This window comes from Nomascus leucogenys, chromosome 10, assembly GCF_006542625.1.
Source record: "Nomascus leucogenys isolate Asia chromosome 10, Asia_NLE_v1, whole genome shotgun sequence".
Taxonomy (NCBI): domain Eukaryota; kingdom Metazoa; phylum Chordata; class Mammalia; order Primates; family Hylobatidae; genus Nomascus; species Nomascus leucogenys.
In genome coordinates, this window is record NC_044390.1 from 24,143,324 (window position 1) to 24,158,868 (window position 15,545).

The 15,545-nt window shown below is 37.0% G+C and overlaps 1 protein-coding gene across 23 annotated transcripts in view; it reads left to right on the forward strand.

Moving 5' to 3' along the window:
- The window catches only part of PPFIA2 (PTPRF interacting protein alpha 2), a 510,037-nt gene that overhangs the window by 459,141 nt on the left and 35,351 nt on the right, over window positions 1-15,545 (forward strand). For all 23 annotated transcript variants that reach the window (XM_030819900.1, XM_003259605.3, XM_030819901.1 and 20 more), the window contains 2 exons: window positions 9,386-9,467; window positions 13,714-13,914. In XM_030819900.1, the coding sequence (XP_030675760.1) occupies window positions 9,386-9,467; window positions 13,714-13,914 (283 nt within the window). The remainder of the gene's footprint in view (window positions 1-9,385; window positions 9,468-13,713; window positions 13,915-15,545) is intronic.

Below are 15,545 nucleotides of genomic sequence, written 5' to 3' on the forward strand. Positions count from 1 at the left end.
GAGGATTGAAATGTGTGACAATAAGAAGGTAAAGACCTTATGTATTAACCAGGAAGTCAAATAAATGTATGCCACTTCTAAAAACAAATGAACCATAGGAAAAGAAAGAAAAGTAGGAGACCATTATTTTATTTTACACTTACAATAAGGAAGGCACTATTATCCTCATTTTTCATTTATGAAAAATTTCAGAAATGTTAATTGGCTAAGAGATGGCATGGAGGTTAAGAGAGCTGACTCTGTGGACAGGTTATTGGGGTTCAAATTCTGATTCTGCACCTCGACGGTTCCATGACTCCAACTGGCCTCTGTTTTTCGGTGTTCTCATCTGCAAATGTGTGTCAATATGTATCTTATTGGATTATTATGAAAATTAAGAGTTAATACACATGAAAACACTTAGGATAGTGCTTCATAGGTAGTAAGTGATACATGCACATTAGTTATTGTTTTGTGTGATCCAAAGCCTAATTTGTCTGCATCCAGAACCTTTGCTCTTTCAAACCACTATATTTCATCTTATAAGAATATGAACTGGTTCAGATGAACAGGAGAGCACATTAGATGTATCTCAATCATATCACTTACTGTATTAAATTGTAATACAATTTATTTAATTATATTTAGATTACATTTTAAATTTTAAGTGAAAGTATAATAAGAACAAGTATAACAGATACAAGTTATGGCATTTGCATAGAAGAGAGAGTTAATTCTGCCTGGGAGAGGACTTGGAATCTTAATAGAAAAAATAAAGCATGAGTTGCGTCTGAAGGATAAGTTAAAGTTGTTATGATGGTGATGTGAAGAAGGATGCTCTTGGCTGAAGAAAAGGGCATATAGCAAGACGTGGAGGGGTAAAATAGAATGAGGTATTTGGGTAATAGCAAATATTTCAGTGTTGGTTGAGCAGATAAAGCCAGGGAGACAGCCAGATCGCGAAGGGTCTTCATAGAAGATATTTGGCCTTTATTTTGAGGACAGTGGGGGAGGCTTTTAAGCAGGTGAGTCTTACAAATAGATTTGTGTTTAGGAAGGTCTCAGTGGAGGTTGGAAGGGACAAGTTACCAAATGAGAGATAGAGAGATTCTAGGGACCCATCACCATCATTGTCAATTGATGAGGGCTTAAACAAAAGCTTTGGCAGTATTCAGTCAGTCGACAAAATGTCTTTCTGAATGTTAGATATAACATTGTAATCTTTTCTGCAGCCAACCTGGGTAACTGTGATGCAGAATTCTTATTTCTTTTTAAGATGCAATGAACAGTTGGAAGTTATAAAAATATAGAATACTTTAAGAATGCCCTATAATCAAGGATCCTAGGTGATTGTCAACATTGTGAGTTTTTTGGATTACAATTTAGCAGTCATTGAAAAGATGTTCTTGACTAGAGCATCCAAAGAAAGATGCATGATATGGTTGAAGAACAAACTCTTACTTCCAGGATTTTACTCTCCGGTTGGAGATGAGGCCCCAGGCACATGGTGGTAACCAATGATCTCTATGGGTGAGATTGACACTACAGGCTTCCTAGTTTTAAAGGAGAAAAGGATAATTGTAGATTGGGCTGATCACAAAATATTTCATATAAAAGGGAAGCCAGGAGTTAAGTAAACACAAGGTTGTTGATAGTTGAAAAAGTAGCCATCAACTTATCAGCTCTGGGAAATGGTATTTGCAAAGGTGGAATTGGTAATGCACAAACTGTGAAAGTACTTTTCAATTCTGGTTAGAAGGAAAGGTAATTAGATAATTAAATCAAGATTAAACAGGAATCTCTTTGTAATGAAGATTAAAAATAATCCTTTAGACATTTGAGGAAAGACTGAAGGGGCTTTAGAGGACAGTGCTATGATTATTTAAAATAAAACCTGGCCAGGCACAGTGGCTCATGTCAGTAATGCCAGCACTTTGGGAAGCTGATGTGGGCAGATCACTTGAGGCCAGGAGTTCGAGACCACCCTGGCTAACATGGTGAAACCCCATCTCTACTAAAAATACAAAAATTTGGCCAGGCATGGTGGCACGTACCTATAATCGCAGCTACTCAGGAGGCTGAAGCAGGACAATCACTTGAACCTGGAAGGCAGAGGTTGCAGTGAGCCGAGATCACACCACTGCACTGCAGCCTGGAAGACAGAGTAAAACTCTGCCAAAAAAAAAAAAAAAAAAAAACAGAAAGAAAGAAGCTCACATTTATTGACCACTGCCTTTGTGTGACGCACTTTTGTAATCATATTACACATATTTTCTTATGAAACCTTTGTAAAAACCCTATTAGATGGGTTATCAGCTTCATGTTCCACATGAGGAAGCTGAATCACAGCAAAACACAGTGACTTGTTATGGATGCAGAGCCCAAAAGGACAGGCAAAGGAATCAAGCTCAAGCAATTTGATTTTAGGAGCCACTTTCTCACCCACTCTGCCATGAAGTCTATCTTCCAAGAAGATTTTTTTTTCTTTAATGTCAGTGTAAGAAGCCTGGAGAGAAGGACCAATTAAAGGCTGAGAAAAAAACTGTGGTAGCAGTGACAATAGAAAATAAAGGAAGATACATTAGAAAGTATGAAGGGGAAAATGACAGGCATCAAATAGAAGGTGAATGAAATGGCCATCATGAGTGACAGGGGACAGTACTGTATGGTATTTGAACAGTCATACCACAAATTGGCATCCCAGAATATCGTGCGAAAGTGAGCGGTCTGTGAATAAAATCTCTTTTCACTGACAGGGATAAACCATCCACAGTGGAAAGAATGAGGAGGAGACATACTGTTCCCTATGGTCTGTGACTTTTTTGAGTAACTAATTAATTTCATTTTTCAGAATTGCAAATATAAACACTAACAAATTCAAGTTTTACCATTCCAATATAGTTGCCAATAGGATAACTATTTATGGAAAGGATTGTCTAATAAGTAATTTTAAATAGTTGAGACATGGCTCATGCCTGCAGGAGATTATAGTGTAGAGGAAATAAGGCTGTGTACATACAGTGAACTGCCTACCAGAGTCTTGCACGTGATATGAGTGGCATCACTCAAGGGACAGAGAAAATTTGAATGGTATGAATTGAGGAAGGGCCATTCCAAATGGAGAGAAAGTCAGGAGAACAGAAGAAGTAAAGTGCAAAGAATGGTGAGTATCCAGTGTAGCTAGAGAGAAGAGATACAGTAGGTAAATCTGGAAAAACAATTTAGGGGCAGATCAAGAATGACCTTAAAGGCCATTCTTTCAATAGTAAATTAAAAGCCATTATAGAAATTTGAGTTATATAGTAAGCTAATAAATGTTTACTGAGTTATATAGTAAGCTAATAAATGTTTACTTTAAGGAGGTTAATCTGATGGTAGCACATACCATGAATTGCTTTGGGAAAATAAGAAAAAAATGGAGAACGGAAATTAGTATCTATTGAATACATATTGGCTGCTAGGTGCTTTTGTAAGTATTATCTTATTTAGTTCTTATAAATTGAGATCAATTTATAATCATCTTCAAATATGGGAAAATTAAGTCTCAAAGAGATTAAGTACATAGACAAAAAACACATAGCTGGTAAGAAGTTAATTTGTCATGCATTCATTCATTCAGTTATGATTTATTGAATGTATGCTGTGTGCCTGAATCCCTATTCCAATAACCTCTCACCATTTCTACTGCCACAGCTCAGGACCAAGCAACCATTATCTTCTTTTTGAAAATTGAAACGACCTTCTTTTTTTTAATTATTATTATTATACTTTAAGTTTTAGGGTACGTGTGCACAATGTGCAGGTTTGTTACGACCTTCTAACTTGTATCCTTAGATGACAACTCCAGCCTGACTCAAGTCCGTGCTATCCTCAACAGCCAGAAATGTCTTCATAATGTACAAATTATTTTATGTTCTTGTGCTTAAACCCTCTGATGGCTTCTTATTGTGTTTAGAATAAACTCCTCTTCAGCTCCCAAGGCCCAACATGATCTTGCTTTTCTCTTGTCTACGTCTCCAATTTCATCTTCCTCCACCACCAACTCCCATGTCCTTCAATTCACTCCAGTCACACTGGCCTTTCTTGGCTTTTATCAGTTGCTCAAACATTTAATTCCACTCCTTTAATAGGAATTTTATACTATGTTTCTGCTTAAAACATTTCCACCATACTCCTACTCCCTGCCACTTTTCAACGTACATGTTTCTACGCAAATGTTGCCTCATCATAGACATCTACGTCCCCAGAACACTATAAGCATTTCCTACTTTACTGCCTTAGTCTATTTTACCTCCTGTAGAACACATATCAATGGCTCAACTTATTTTGTTTATTTATGTGTATATGGGTTTATACAAATCTTCCTTCTTCACTGGAATGTATGGTCTTTGAGGTCAGAGATTCACTTGGCTTTATTCTTTGCTTGCTGCAAAAGTTGGCACATAGTAGGTCTATACAAATCAGATGACTGACCCTCTGATCAACTCAGACACAGAACGTACAAAGTCTCTGCTGTCAAGCCCATGGAGTCGGGGATCACAACTTGTGAACCAACAAATTCAATAAAACATAAAAGATACTATAGAGAAAATTGCTTAGTACTATGGGGCCTATGTATGAAAGTGGTAAATATTGCCTCCAGGGCAAGAGAAGGATGGATGTAGAAAGGAAGCATTTTTGTTGAATCATGAAAATCATGACAAAGTATGTGGGGAGATAAGGCATGGAGGCATGTGATGGCATGCAAATGCAAGAGATGGGAGCCAGAGACTGTACTCGTATACCAATTAGACCACAACTACAAACGCTAAGGAGAAACTTAAACCTAAGAATGAAAATCCAGGCATTTCCATCTGGATTTAGTCATTTAACCAAAGTTGCACCTGCCTGCTTAATTAGTCTGCATTAAAAGTTGGAAATCTGTAGCCTGGCCAATGCTTCTAATTTATATACATTTTTTAGACCCTATTGATCTTTTATCTAGAAATTTTTGAGTCTAGTCATTTCTTGATTGCACACCCTTTGTTTGCTCCTGTCTTCAGTTCAGGCATAGCAAGTGCAGGCTTCCCTCTGCACATTTGGATATGGACTTGCAAATTATTCACAGACCTGAGTGCCCACCACATGTTGGGCCTCCTAAAATGTCACTTTCTAGTCACAGTAACTTATTGATATCAATAATAGGAGAACCTGAGGCCTATGGAAGATACTAACAGCATTCTTTATTGAAGTGTTTCTTAAAAAGGCACAATGATTCAGAAGTTGTACTGATTCAAAATAACTGTTTCTTGCAATTAGTACTTTTCTTGTTTGTGTTTTGACACAAGTGATAACACCTCCATGCCTGACACTTCCTCTAAAAGGAAGTACAGCTGATGTCCTCTAAAATATATTCTGAATCTTAAACCTGAAATATATGCCCCGAAATTTAGTGATGTACAAGTGATCCTTTGGGAAAAGATAGTCAAATATTTGATTGTCCGAAATTATTTTTAAAAACACACTAAACTTATTCTTCAGGCCAACAGGGAAAGAGTAATTTTCAGAGTTAAATTTGTACTGGGGTAAGTGATCACATTCTTTTTCTGGAAGAACTGTCACTTCACCTTTAAAAAAAGTTGAATTCTGGCTACAAAGAAAATCCATTCCAGACTAAATCCCTTTCCGTACATTGACAGGTTGAACGGAGAACAGCAGTATATCCAAAAGACTTGTTTGTGCCAAGTCAATTTGTCATTTAGGATTTCTTATACAGTTCAGATCACTATTTTTCTGACAGTAATTCCAAAACTTGATGAGAATAAGCATGCCCTTATCTAATTAGTGCTACACTTAATAATCTATTAGCATGTCATCATGTATTAAATTCAGTTATTTCCAACTATTATAGCATTGCCCACATTGCTTTATTTTTCTAGCATTACTTCTCTCTCAAGCCAACATGCCTAGATATATGCCTCTTATAAATTTTGTATAGTGCTGATTATTTTATAATTAAAAATAATAATGCAAGGCAATGTTGATTTGGAAATTTCAATGCTGTTCTTTTTTACATAATTGATACTTCTCTCAGGTTAAGGAAAAGCACATCTGGAGTTACCATCATGTAGTACACAGTCCTGGTGTAAAACCTAGCCATCCCTCCCATCTGATCCATTTTTCCAGTCTCAAGTATGTCAGCCCTAAGACAGATGCTAGAGATTTTGCCCTAACAGTTGGAGACCAAAGGATTTGAGCTCCCTTATCTCATTTTCTTAGACTGCTGTTACTTAAGTCATCCTGTTATTAGAGTTTGTGATTTAAACAAAACAAAACCCAAGAAAATAAAACTCTTTCAGTGGCCAGATTGCTCAATAATTTCCCAAACAATTGTGTTATCAATACTTCTGTTCATAGAACAGAACTATTTGAGCACATTGGGTTGCCTCTTAACCAAATTCTCACCAGGAATCCCAAACAGATCAGACTCCTGGGATCAGCTAGAATCAGCACTATTGTGAGAAAGTGGGAAATAAAAGCTCAAGTGGAGGTAAGATGCAAGAAAAAAATTTGTTCTTTAAAACATAAAATGTTGTACATGGTTATAAGGTAAAATAGAAAAAGCTATTTGGACTACAAAACCAAAACATTATAGAACACAATTTACTGAAACAAGAAGCACCTAAATATAAACACTGATTGGCATTTTGTTTAACATTTACAAGTATTTATTTAGTACCTCTTCTGTGCCTGACCTTGTTCTAGACTTCAAATTCATCTCTGAACAGAGCATATGAAAACACAGACCCTCCCTGAGCTTACATTTTATTGGCAGATGACAGAATGAGGAGTAAATAATATACTATGTTAGAAGGGCAATACCTTGGAGAAAAATAAAGCAAACAATGGGGATAAGAAATTCCTTACTGGAGTTTTCAGGTGGGGTTTTCAGGGAGTAGGAGAGGAGACATTCAGAGAACAGGTGGCATTTGAGTAAAGACTTAAAGTAGCTGAGAGAGTTAGCCATGTAGAGATAGAGGGGAAGAGCATTCCAGGTGAGCTGCCAAGATCCTGAGGCAGAGAAGAGGTCTGGGTTGTTTCCAAAGAACAGCAAGGAGGCCACTGTTGCTGCCTGAGATGGGAGTTTAGTCAGAGAGGTGGCGCGGGTAGGTTAGATTGTAGCAGCTGTTTTGGCTTTTATTTCCAGTGAGACAGGAGGTGATTGGAGAGTTATGAACAGAGAAGTTACATGATCAGACTCAACAGGATCACTCTGGCCTTTCTAGTGAGATTTTTATTAGGGAACTAGTCAGAAGTTTCAAAACGAAAGCATTCTAATATTTAAAAATAGCTTTTGTACAACTCATATAATACACTTCTGAAAATGTTACGTGCTCCTTAGGTTATTAGTGCATATTTACTTGCTTTTTTACTATGTGAAGCAAAAACTAATTGTAAATGTAAATTTATTTCTTCCCTTTTAATGTCACAAACCTATGACATAACTAGAAGTGTCCCTTTCCCTATTGGATGTAACATTAAAACTCTTACAACGTGCTTTAACTCTGTGAAGGCCTACCGTAATTTTCTTCCACATATTTCATGTTAAGTTCCATACCTCCCCATTAGTGCTTCTCCTGCTTGGAATTCCATCCCCACCTCTTTCCTACCTGCCCTTCAAAGCCAGCTCCATTGCCACAATGCCTTCACAACACCTTCAATGGCTATTAACCCCTTTTCTAAAATGACATACTTCAGAGGGTACATCACCAAGTTTTCATGTTAGCAGCTCTTTTGTATTGTATTGTATTGTATTATATTGTATTGTATTGTGTTTTCAGACAGTTTCATGTGTTTGTTTTGTCCATCTAACAGGGATATCCTGGGAAATTAGACCCATATCTATTTTCCACACTAAACACAAGTCTCAGTCCACAACAGGTGATCAATAAGTACCTAATAGGTTATTTGTTTTTGATCCTTCAATCCCTTTCTATACATATATCTGTCACAGTGAGGCTAAGCTATTTGAAACTGGTTTTCACTAAAGGAATGTCACTGGGAGACCTGAGGGAATGAAGGATGATAGAGCAAGCCAGGTGAGGAAGTGCCTCTACTTTTTTAGATTCAGAGCACAGGGTATTGCTGTTCCCTTTCCCGGGTGCTGAATAGCTTACATGCAGAACTTAACACTTCTATCCCCTCAAATGAAACAGCAGCTGATTAATGTCTCTTCAGCCACTATAACTTAAATTTGTATTTTGCCCCTTTTTTAATGCATTTTTGTTAGCATTTATTACTAACATAGAAAACTCTGTGTTGAAAGGCATTTTATTCATTATATATCTTAATGTATTAATATAGTCTACCACAGTAACTAATTGATTAATAGTAGAAAATAATCAAATTATCCATTTGGGAGTTCATAAATGATTTTCACAAAATATTCCTAAGTATAAAACATACACATTCAAAATAAAGCAATTATTATACCATGTTTTTATCATCTGTGTGTAAGATCAAGGCATACTAAAGTAAAGAGAATGTATTTTCCAATATATTCCTGGCCAGGTATATATCAATTTGAATTTCAATGAAAGCACATAGCTACTATCTCAACAATGAGTGATCTCAAATTGGTTTTGTAAGTGGATGTCAATTCTAAAAATCAGTAAGAGGGTCAGTGAAATTATAGATGCATTTTTCAGGGTTCTTTTGCATTTTTTTGTTATCAAAACAACCATTTATTGTTATTACGATATTTTAATTTCATTAAAACAGTAGTGATTATAGATAAAAACAAGTGTACCATTGAATTTGACACCTTACATTGCTTTTGAGTGTTAGAAATCAATTTACCTTGGAATTTTCTCTAAATGAGATGTAGTTTTACAGTCTAGACAAATAACTAACTCCTAAGATAGACCCCTGGACCCACAGGGCATACTAAAATCAACCACATGACTAGAATGTGACTAAAAGGACCAAATTTATCTTCTGCCTCTCTATATAAGCATTTTCTTTGCCATGGAGATAGTAAGGCAAAGAGAGCAGGGCAGATGGATGAAGCCACATTTAGATCCCGTAATGCATACTTGAATATGAATATTTGGGCCATTTTCTCATTAAAGGGATAAGATATTTGCTGGTAATATAATTCCACTTCTAATTCCATTAGCACTTAATGTTCTAATTTTCATGAATAAATGTTGGGGAAAATTACTTTTCTATGTCAATGCTTCATTCCTAATAAAATCAATGGATGATGTGTGGGTGTTACTCAAAGGAAAAAGGAATTCTGTTATTCTATATTGTATCATAAAAATCTTGTAAAGGATGATTGGTTATTTTAAAATATTATCATTAAAAATAATCACAGCCATATTTTTCCATATACCTGCCTAATAATCTTTGCTATATACTTCAGGCATGAACTTCTTGAAGAAGCTCGGAGAAAGGGATTACCTTTTGCCCAGTGGGATGGACCGACTGTGGTTGCATGGCTAGAGGTAAGAGAATGAAACTAGGAGGCCCTTAAATCAATCACTACTAAGTTGATAGTTTTTTTGAGACAGGTAAAGGCAAGTTTCTGAAATCACAGCATCTCCTTAGTCTGGAATTGCTCATAAGGGACTATTTGCTTACTAGGGAATAAATTTGTGATTTTACTCTGACACTTTTTTGTGACTGTAGTAGAAGAAAGCATGCAGTGGGATAAAAGGAAGTGTCTCTAAATCACACTTTCTTCATTTCTAGAGCAAGAGAAGAAACAAAATTTTATTGTTGCAAGAAAACATCCATTCACATCCATTAGGCCAAGGTCCTTCCTCATTAGCAGGTTACAGAGAAGACCCTCTCCATATTCAGCACTTCTGTAATCCAAGATAGTAAGATCACCTAGATTTACAGAGAGACATTCCTTTTCCTGTAATTTAGTCCCTGAACCTAATTCTCTAAAGCCTAGGGACTGGCTAGGTTTAGACACTTGGGATTAAACAGAAGACTTACCCCTTATTCCCTTCTGTGTCCAAACTGAATGCTACAATAAAAGAAGAACTATTTTCAGCATTTCCTGTACAACATAGTGTTCTGGAAAAATAAGGGAATATCTGAACAGGGTGGGAGGCAGCAGAAACCGACTTTGACATTGACGGAACTACATATTTGACTACAAAGGGCTCTTTTGTGTCACTTAACAGTACTGTTCACTGCCCCTTCTATTCAGTTCTCTATGTGAGCTGCTAGTAGCTGCTAGGATATGCCTGTGTCAGGGCAAAGAAGAATCCAGGCTTTCCTTGCCTGCCAGAGGTAATTATACACGTTGTTTTAAATGGTCTTGGATTATAAAATTATAAATAATCAATAAAGAAACATTAAAGCCCATTTTAGTTTTAAAAATAGACTTACATAGATAGATCTAGAAACATGCTTTGTATTTTTTCTTGCACTGAATGAAAAATGCCTGTATTTTGCTTTTACTTTATTCTTTCACATCAGACAGGGAAATTTAGCATATTAGCCATCAGATATTAGCGATCAGCTGCTTCTTTCAACCATGTCTTTAAAATTACTATATTTAAAAACTCAATCACAAGACAAAATGCTTAAGAAATCACACCTCAGAAATGATAGCAGTTCTTTGTTCAGTTTTTGCTCCGATAAAATGAGCTGCAGTTTGACAGAGAGTTCACTGCTGTTTTGGCAAGCGACAAACAAATCCTTCAGATAAAAAGAAAAAAAAAACAGATTTACTGACTTTAAGGTGATAGGAGATGACAGACAGTGAAGTTCGTGCTAATTAAACCTATTCCGAGTACACAGAAATTGCCTATAATGTGATTCCTAATGCAACTTAAATTATGAAATTGAATAAACAAGATGAATGAACTGAGTGATCCAATGAATGAAAGCTTTAACTTCATCTCCTTTCGCTCCTCCTTGAGTGCACAGCCTGTTAAGAATTTTGTGTAGGCGAGAATTCCATGCTTCACACGCCATTTATCCACATCAAAGACTCTTTAAGGTCTAATTATGGATGACATTGGTAACAATGTATTGGCAGGTATTTGGGTGATGTTAACTAGTGTGGAAATCCAAATATCTTAGAATACAACGGTAAAAAAAATCATTAGGGTCCAAAGAAGACATGTTTAGTTGTTTCGTTATTTTGAACAGTTTGAGTTTATAAACTAAATTGTCAAGTCCTGTCTTCCGTCATATACAATGTACCTGTCAAGGTCAATTATTTGTGCCTAACCTGCTGGAAGAAAGCATAATCTGTACAGTCACACACTGTACTTAGGTCTGCCCCTTCTTTTCTCTTATCTCTATCACAACCCAGTCCACACTGACTCAAAGAGTTTCATTTGTTGGCATTTTTTTTTCAAAAGAGACAATCTTTTAATATTGTAGAATTTTTAAACTAAAAGGATGCTTATACTGCTTAGCTATTGCTGTTTACAAATTACCCCCAAGTTTGGCATTTATGATCTCATGACTTCTATGGGTCAGGAGTCTGGGAATAGCTTTGCGATGGCCTCTGCTCAGAATCTCTCACAGGGCTGCAATCAAGGTATCAGCCAGGGCAGCAGTCATCTCAAGGCTGGACTTGGGGAGAATCCACTTCCATGCTCATTCATGTGGTCAGGGTCATGATTCAGTTTCCTGCTGGCTGTTGGCCAGAAACATTAGTTCCTTGTCATATGGAACTCTTCATAGGGCTCCTGAGATCTGACTTACTCCAGAGTGAGAGCTCAGAGGGAAAGAGAGAGCGGGAGGGGACTAGCAAGAATGAAGCCACAGTCTTTTTATTGCCTGAACTGGAAAGTGACATCCCATCACTTTTATCATCAGCTATTTATTAGAAATAAATCACTGGGCCAAGCCTACCCCCACAGGAAGGAGATTATAGAAGGGAATGGATATCAGGAGGTAGAGAGAAATAATCAAGCTTGATTCCGTCATTTTACAAATGAGGAAAATATGGCTGAGGTTTAAATGGGTTACATGACTCACAAATGACTGGAAAGGAATTAGGGCTCAGGTCTTCTGATTTGTGGTCCAGAGCTCTTGGCACTGTATTTTGCTGATTTATAGTTTTTCTTCTTTGTCTCACTTACTTTTCCTCACTCTCATAATTCTCTCCTTTGTTCAATCTGTTTATTTCAACAAATAGCAAAAAACATCAATCAATCTTTTGGACATTCAAAAACAAATATGTAAGCTGATAATTTTTTGTTGTGTTTTCTACTTCTTACTCATAACTAATGATGGGGGGAAAATGGGAGAATATTCCTGTTTTAAGTGATGTTATTCAGGTGATAAAATGTAATGCCTGTGATTGGCATTCACCCAGTGCTTGAGATGTGCACCAGACCTGTGCTGTGTAAATAGCACTGCTGGTTTAATTGTCTTTCAAGAGCCTCACAGCAAAGTTGAAAAATCAAAATATCTAATTTCTTTTCTTTTTTGTTTTTTTGAGACGGAGTTTCACTTTGTTGCCTAGGCTGGATTGCAGCGGCACGGTCTCGGCTCACTGCAACCTCCGCCTCCCAGGTTTAAGCAATTATCGTCTCTCAGCCTCCTGCGTAGCTGGAATTACAGGCACCTGCCACCATGCCTGGTTGATTTTTTTGTTTGTTTTAATTTTAGTAGAGACAGAGTTTCACCATGTTGCCCAGGCTAGTCTCGAACTCCTGAGCACAGGCAATCCAGTCATCTCGGCCTCCCAAAGTGCTAGGATTATAGGCGTGAGCCACCGAGCCTGGCCTCATTTTTTGCTGTTGTTTTCTTTTGTTTTGTTTTGAGGCAGAGTCTCATTCTGTCCCCAGGCTGGAGTGTAAACGCCTGATCTCAGCTCACTGCAACTTCCGCTGCTCAGTTTCAAGTGATTCTCCTGCCTCAGCCTCCCAAGTAGCTGGAGTTATAGGCACCCGCCATCATGCTCAGCTAATTTTTGTATTTTTAGTAGAGATGATGTTTCACCATGTTGGCCAGGCTGGTCTCAAACTCCTGACCTCAAGTGATCCTTCCACCTTGGCCTCCCAAAGTGCTGAGATTACAGGCATAAGCCACTGTGCCCAGCCTTAAAATCTCTAATTTCTGATGCATTATTAATTTTGTTGCTTTCTTTAGTTTCTCAATGATTTGAGTTTTAACTTCTTTCTTAGCACATCATTTCACTCTCTAAAAGGCATTTTCATATATAGCATCTAATTAAGTTTACACATCTTTCACATGGTATAGGAAGGTAGGTGGAAATATGGCTTAGCTACACTGCATGCTTTGATCGAAATCACATGGTTGGATGTGGCACAGCTGTCTCTTTCTCTGACAGAATTTCTCTTCACTCAGAATTCCAAAGGAGCATTATAAATTGAAGCTACTCATTAAGCAAACATTAATTGAGTCCCTTATCAAATGTGGCTCGTAGCCGTTCTGGTCCCTACATACAAAGGGGAACTTGGTGCCATGCAGCCATTACTTTTACCACTAGTAATATGAATTAGTTAAAATAGAGTCTCTGGAGCTAGCATGTCTCAATTTCAAATCTTGTTTCTATCCCTGCCTCCCTGGTGTTTTTAAATACATCATTTAATTTCTCTGTGCATCTATCTCCTCTGGGGAAAATAATGATAACATTTTATCTCATGGGGTGAGGTCATGTATGTAAGATACATAAAATAATTCCTAGCATATGGGACACTAAAATGATTATTATTATAATTTGTTAATGTATTTTTTCCTATCTAACAGCTTTGGTTGGGAATGCCAGCATGGTACGTGGCAGCCTGCCGAGCCAACGTGAAGAGTGGTGCCATCATGTCTGCTTTATCTGACACTGAGATCCAGAGAGAAATTGGAATCAGCAATCCACTGCATCGCTTAAAACTTCGATTAGCAATCCAGGAGATGGTTTCCCTAACAAGTCCTTCAGCTCCTCCAACATCTCGAACTGTGAGTCAGTTTCTGCTCCTCCCCTTCCCCAGTGCTAGGCAAATAGCTGTGTGTCTAAGTATACAGAGCAAAATTGTGACAGCACACATTTCAGTGTCAGCTTGAGTTATTCTCAAGAGATTTAGCTTGCTCTTTATTAACCTTGCTGCTACTTTTAATAGGTTTTCAAATGAGGAGCTGTGATTCATATCAGACTTGAAAGCTAGCATAGCAGACTTTTGAGCTAGCATCTAAAGGTTAGATTTTTCTCCCAAGCAACAAGATCCTGAGCGTACTCTTTTTTCAATTCCTTCCTTCGTTCGTTTGTTCCTCCCTCCCTTCCTCCCTCCCTGCCTCCCTTCTTTCCTTCCTTCCTTCCTTCTTTCCTTCCTTCCTTCCTTTCTTCCTTCCTTCCTTCCTTCCCTTCTTCCTTCCTTCCTTTCTCTTTCCCCCAGGTAATTTCTCAGAAGATCAGATATAAGCGTTAGTGCTTACTAAAGATGTAAGGCTTAAGTGACTACATTTTTTAGTTTTAATATTTTTTTATTTTTATAGATTCAGGGGGTACATGTGCAAGTTCATTACACGGTTATAGTATGTAATGGAGATTTTGGGGCTTCCAGTGTGCCCATCACCCAAATAGTGAACATTGTACCCAATGGGTAATTTTTCAAATCTCATCCCCTACCAACCTCTTCTCTTTTGGAGTCTCCAGTGTCTGTGATTTCCTTCTACGTGTCTACATGTACCCATTGTTTAGCTCTCACAAGTGAGGACATGTTGTATTTGATTTTTTTGTTTCCAAGTTATTTCACTTGGGATAATGGTCTCCAGTTCCATTTATGTTGCTACAAAAAACATTAGTTTATTCTTTTTTATGACTGCATAGTATTCCATGGTGTGTATATACATTTTCTTTATCCAATCATCCACTGATGGACACTTAGATTCATTCCATGATTTTGCTATTATGATTAATGTTGTGATAAAGACATGAGTGCAGGCATTATTTTGATAAAACAATTGCTCTTCCTTTGGGTAGGTACTGAGTAGTAAGATTACTTAGATGAATGCTCATTCTATTTTTATTTTTTTGAGAAACCTCCATACTGCCTTCCATAGAGGTTGTATTAATTTACATTCCCACCAACAGTGTAAAAGTGTTCCCTTTTCTCTGTGCCCCTGCCGACATCTTTTTTTTTTTTTTTTTAGTTTTTTAGTAATAGCCATTCTGACTGAGGTGAGATGGTATCTCACTTGGTTTTAATTGCATATATCTGGTGATTAGTGATATTGAGCTTTTTTTGTATGTTTCTTGGCCACTTGTATGTGTTCTTTTATAACTCACTATTTCTTAAGAAGTTTCCATAATTATGAAATTACATGAGTTTGATGTTTACAAATACCAAATGGAATATCTGGAATATCCTTTTCTTTCAAAGTCTGTTTGTTTTTCAGTTATAAATTCCTAATCATCTCATAATTTTTTACCTATCCTAATCCTAGAAAAGAACAAAATGTGACAGAAAAGGCATGCATGATGACAAATTCAAACACAAAAAAAACTCCCAAATAGTATTTCATTATTTCTTTATTCCATTCCTAAATTATATATTTTGTTTATAACATATATTATTTCTGATAATTAATAG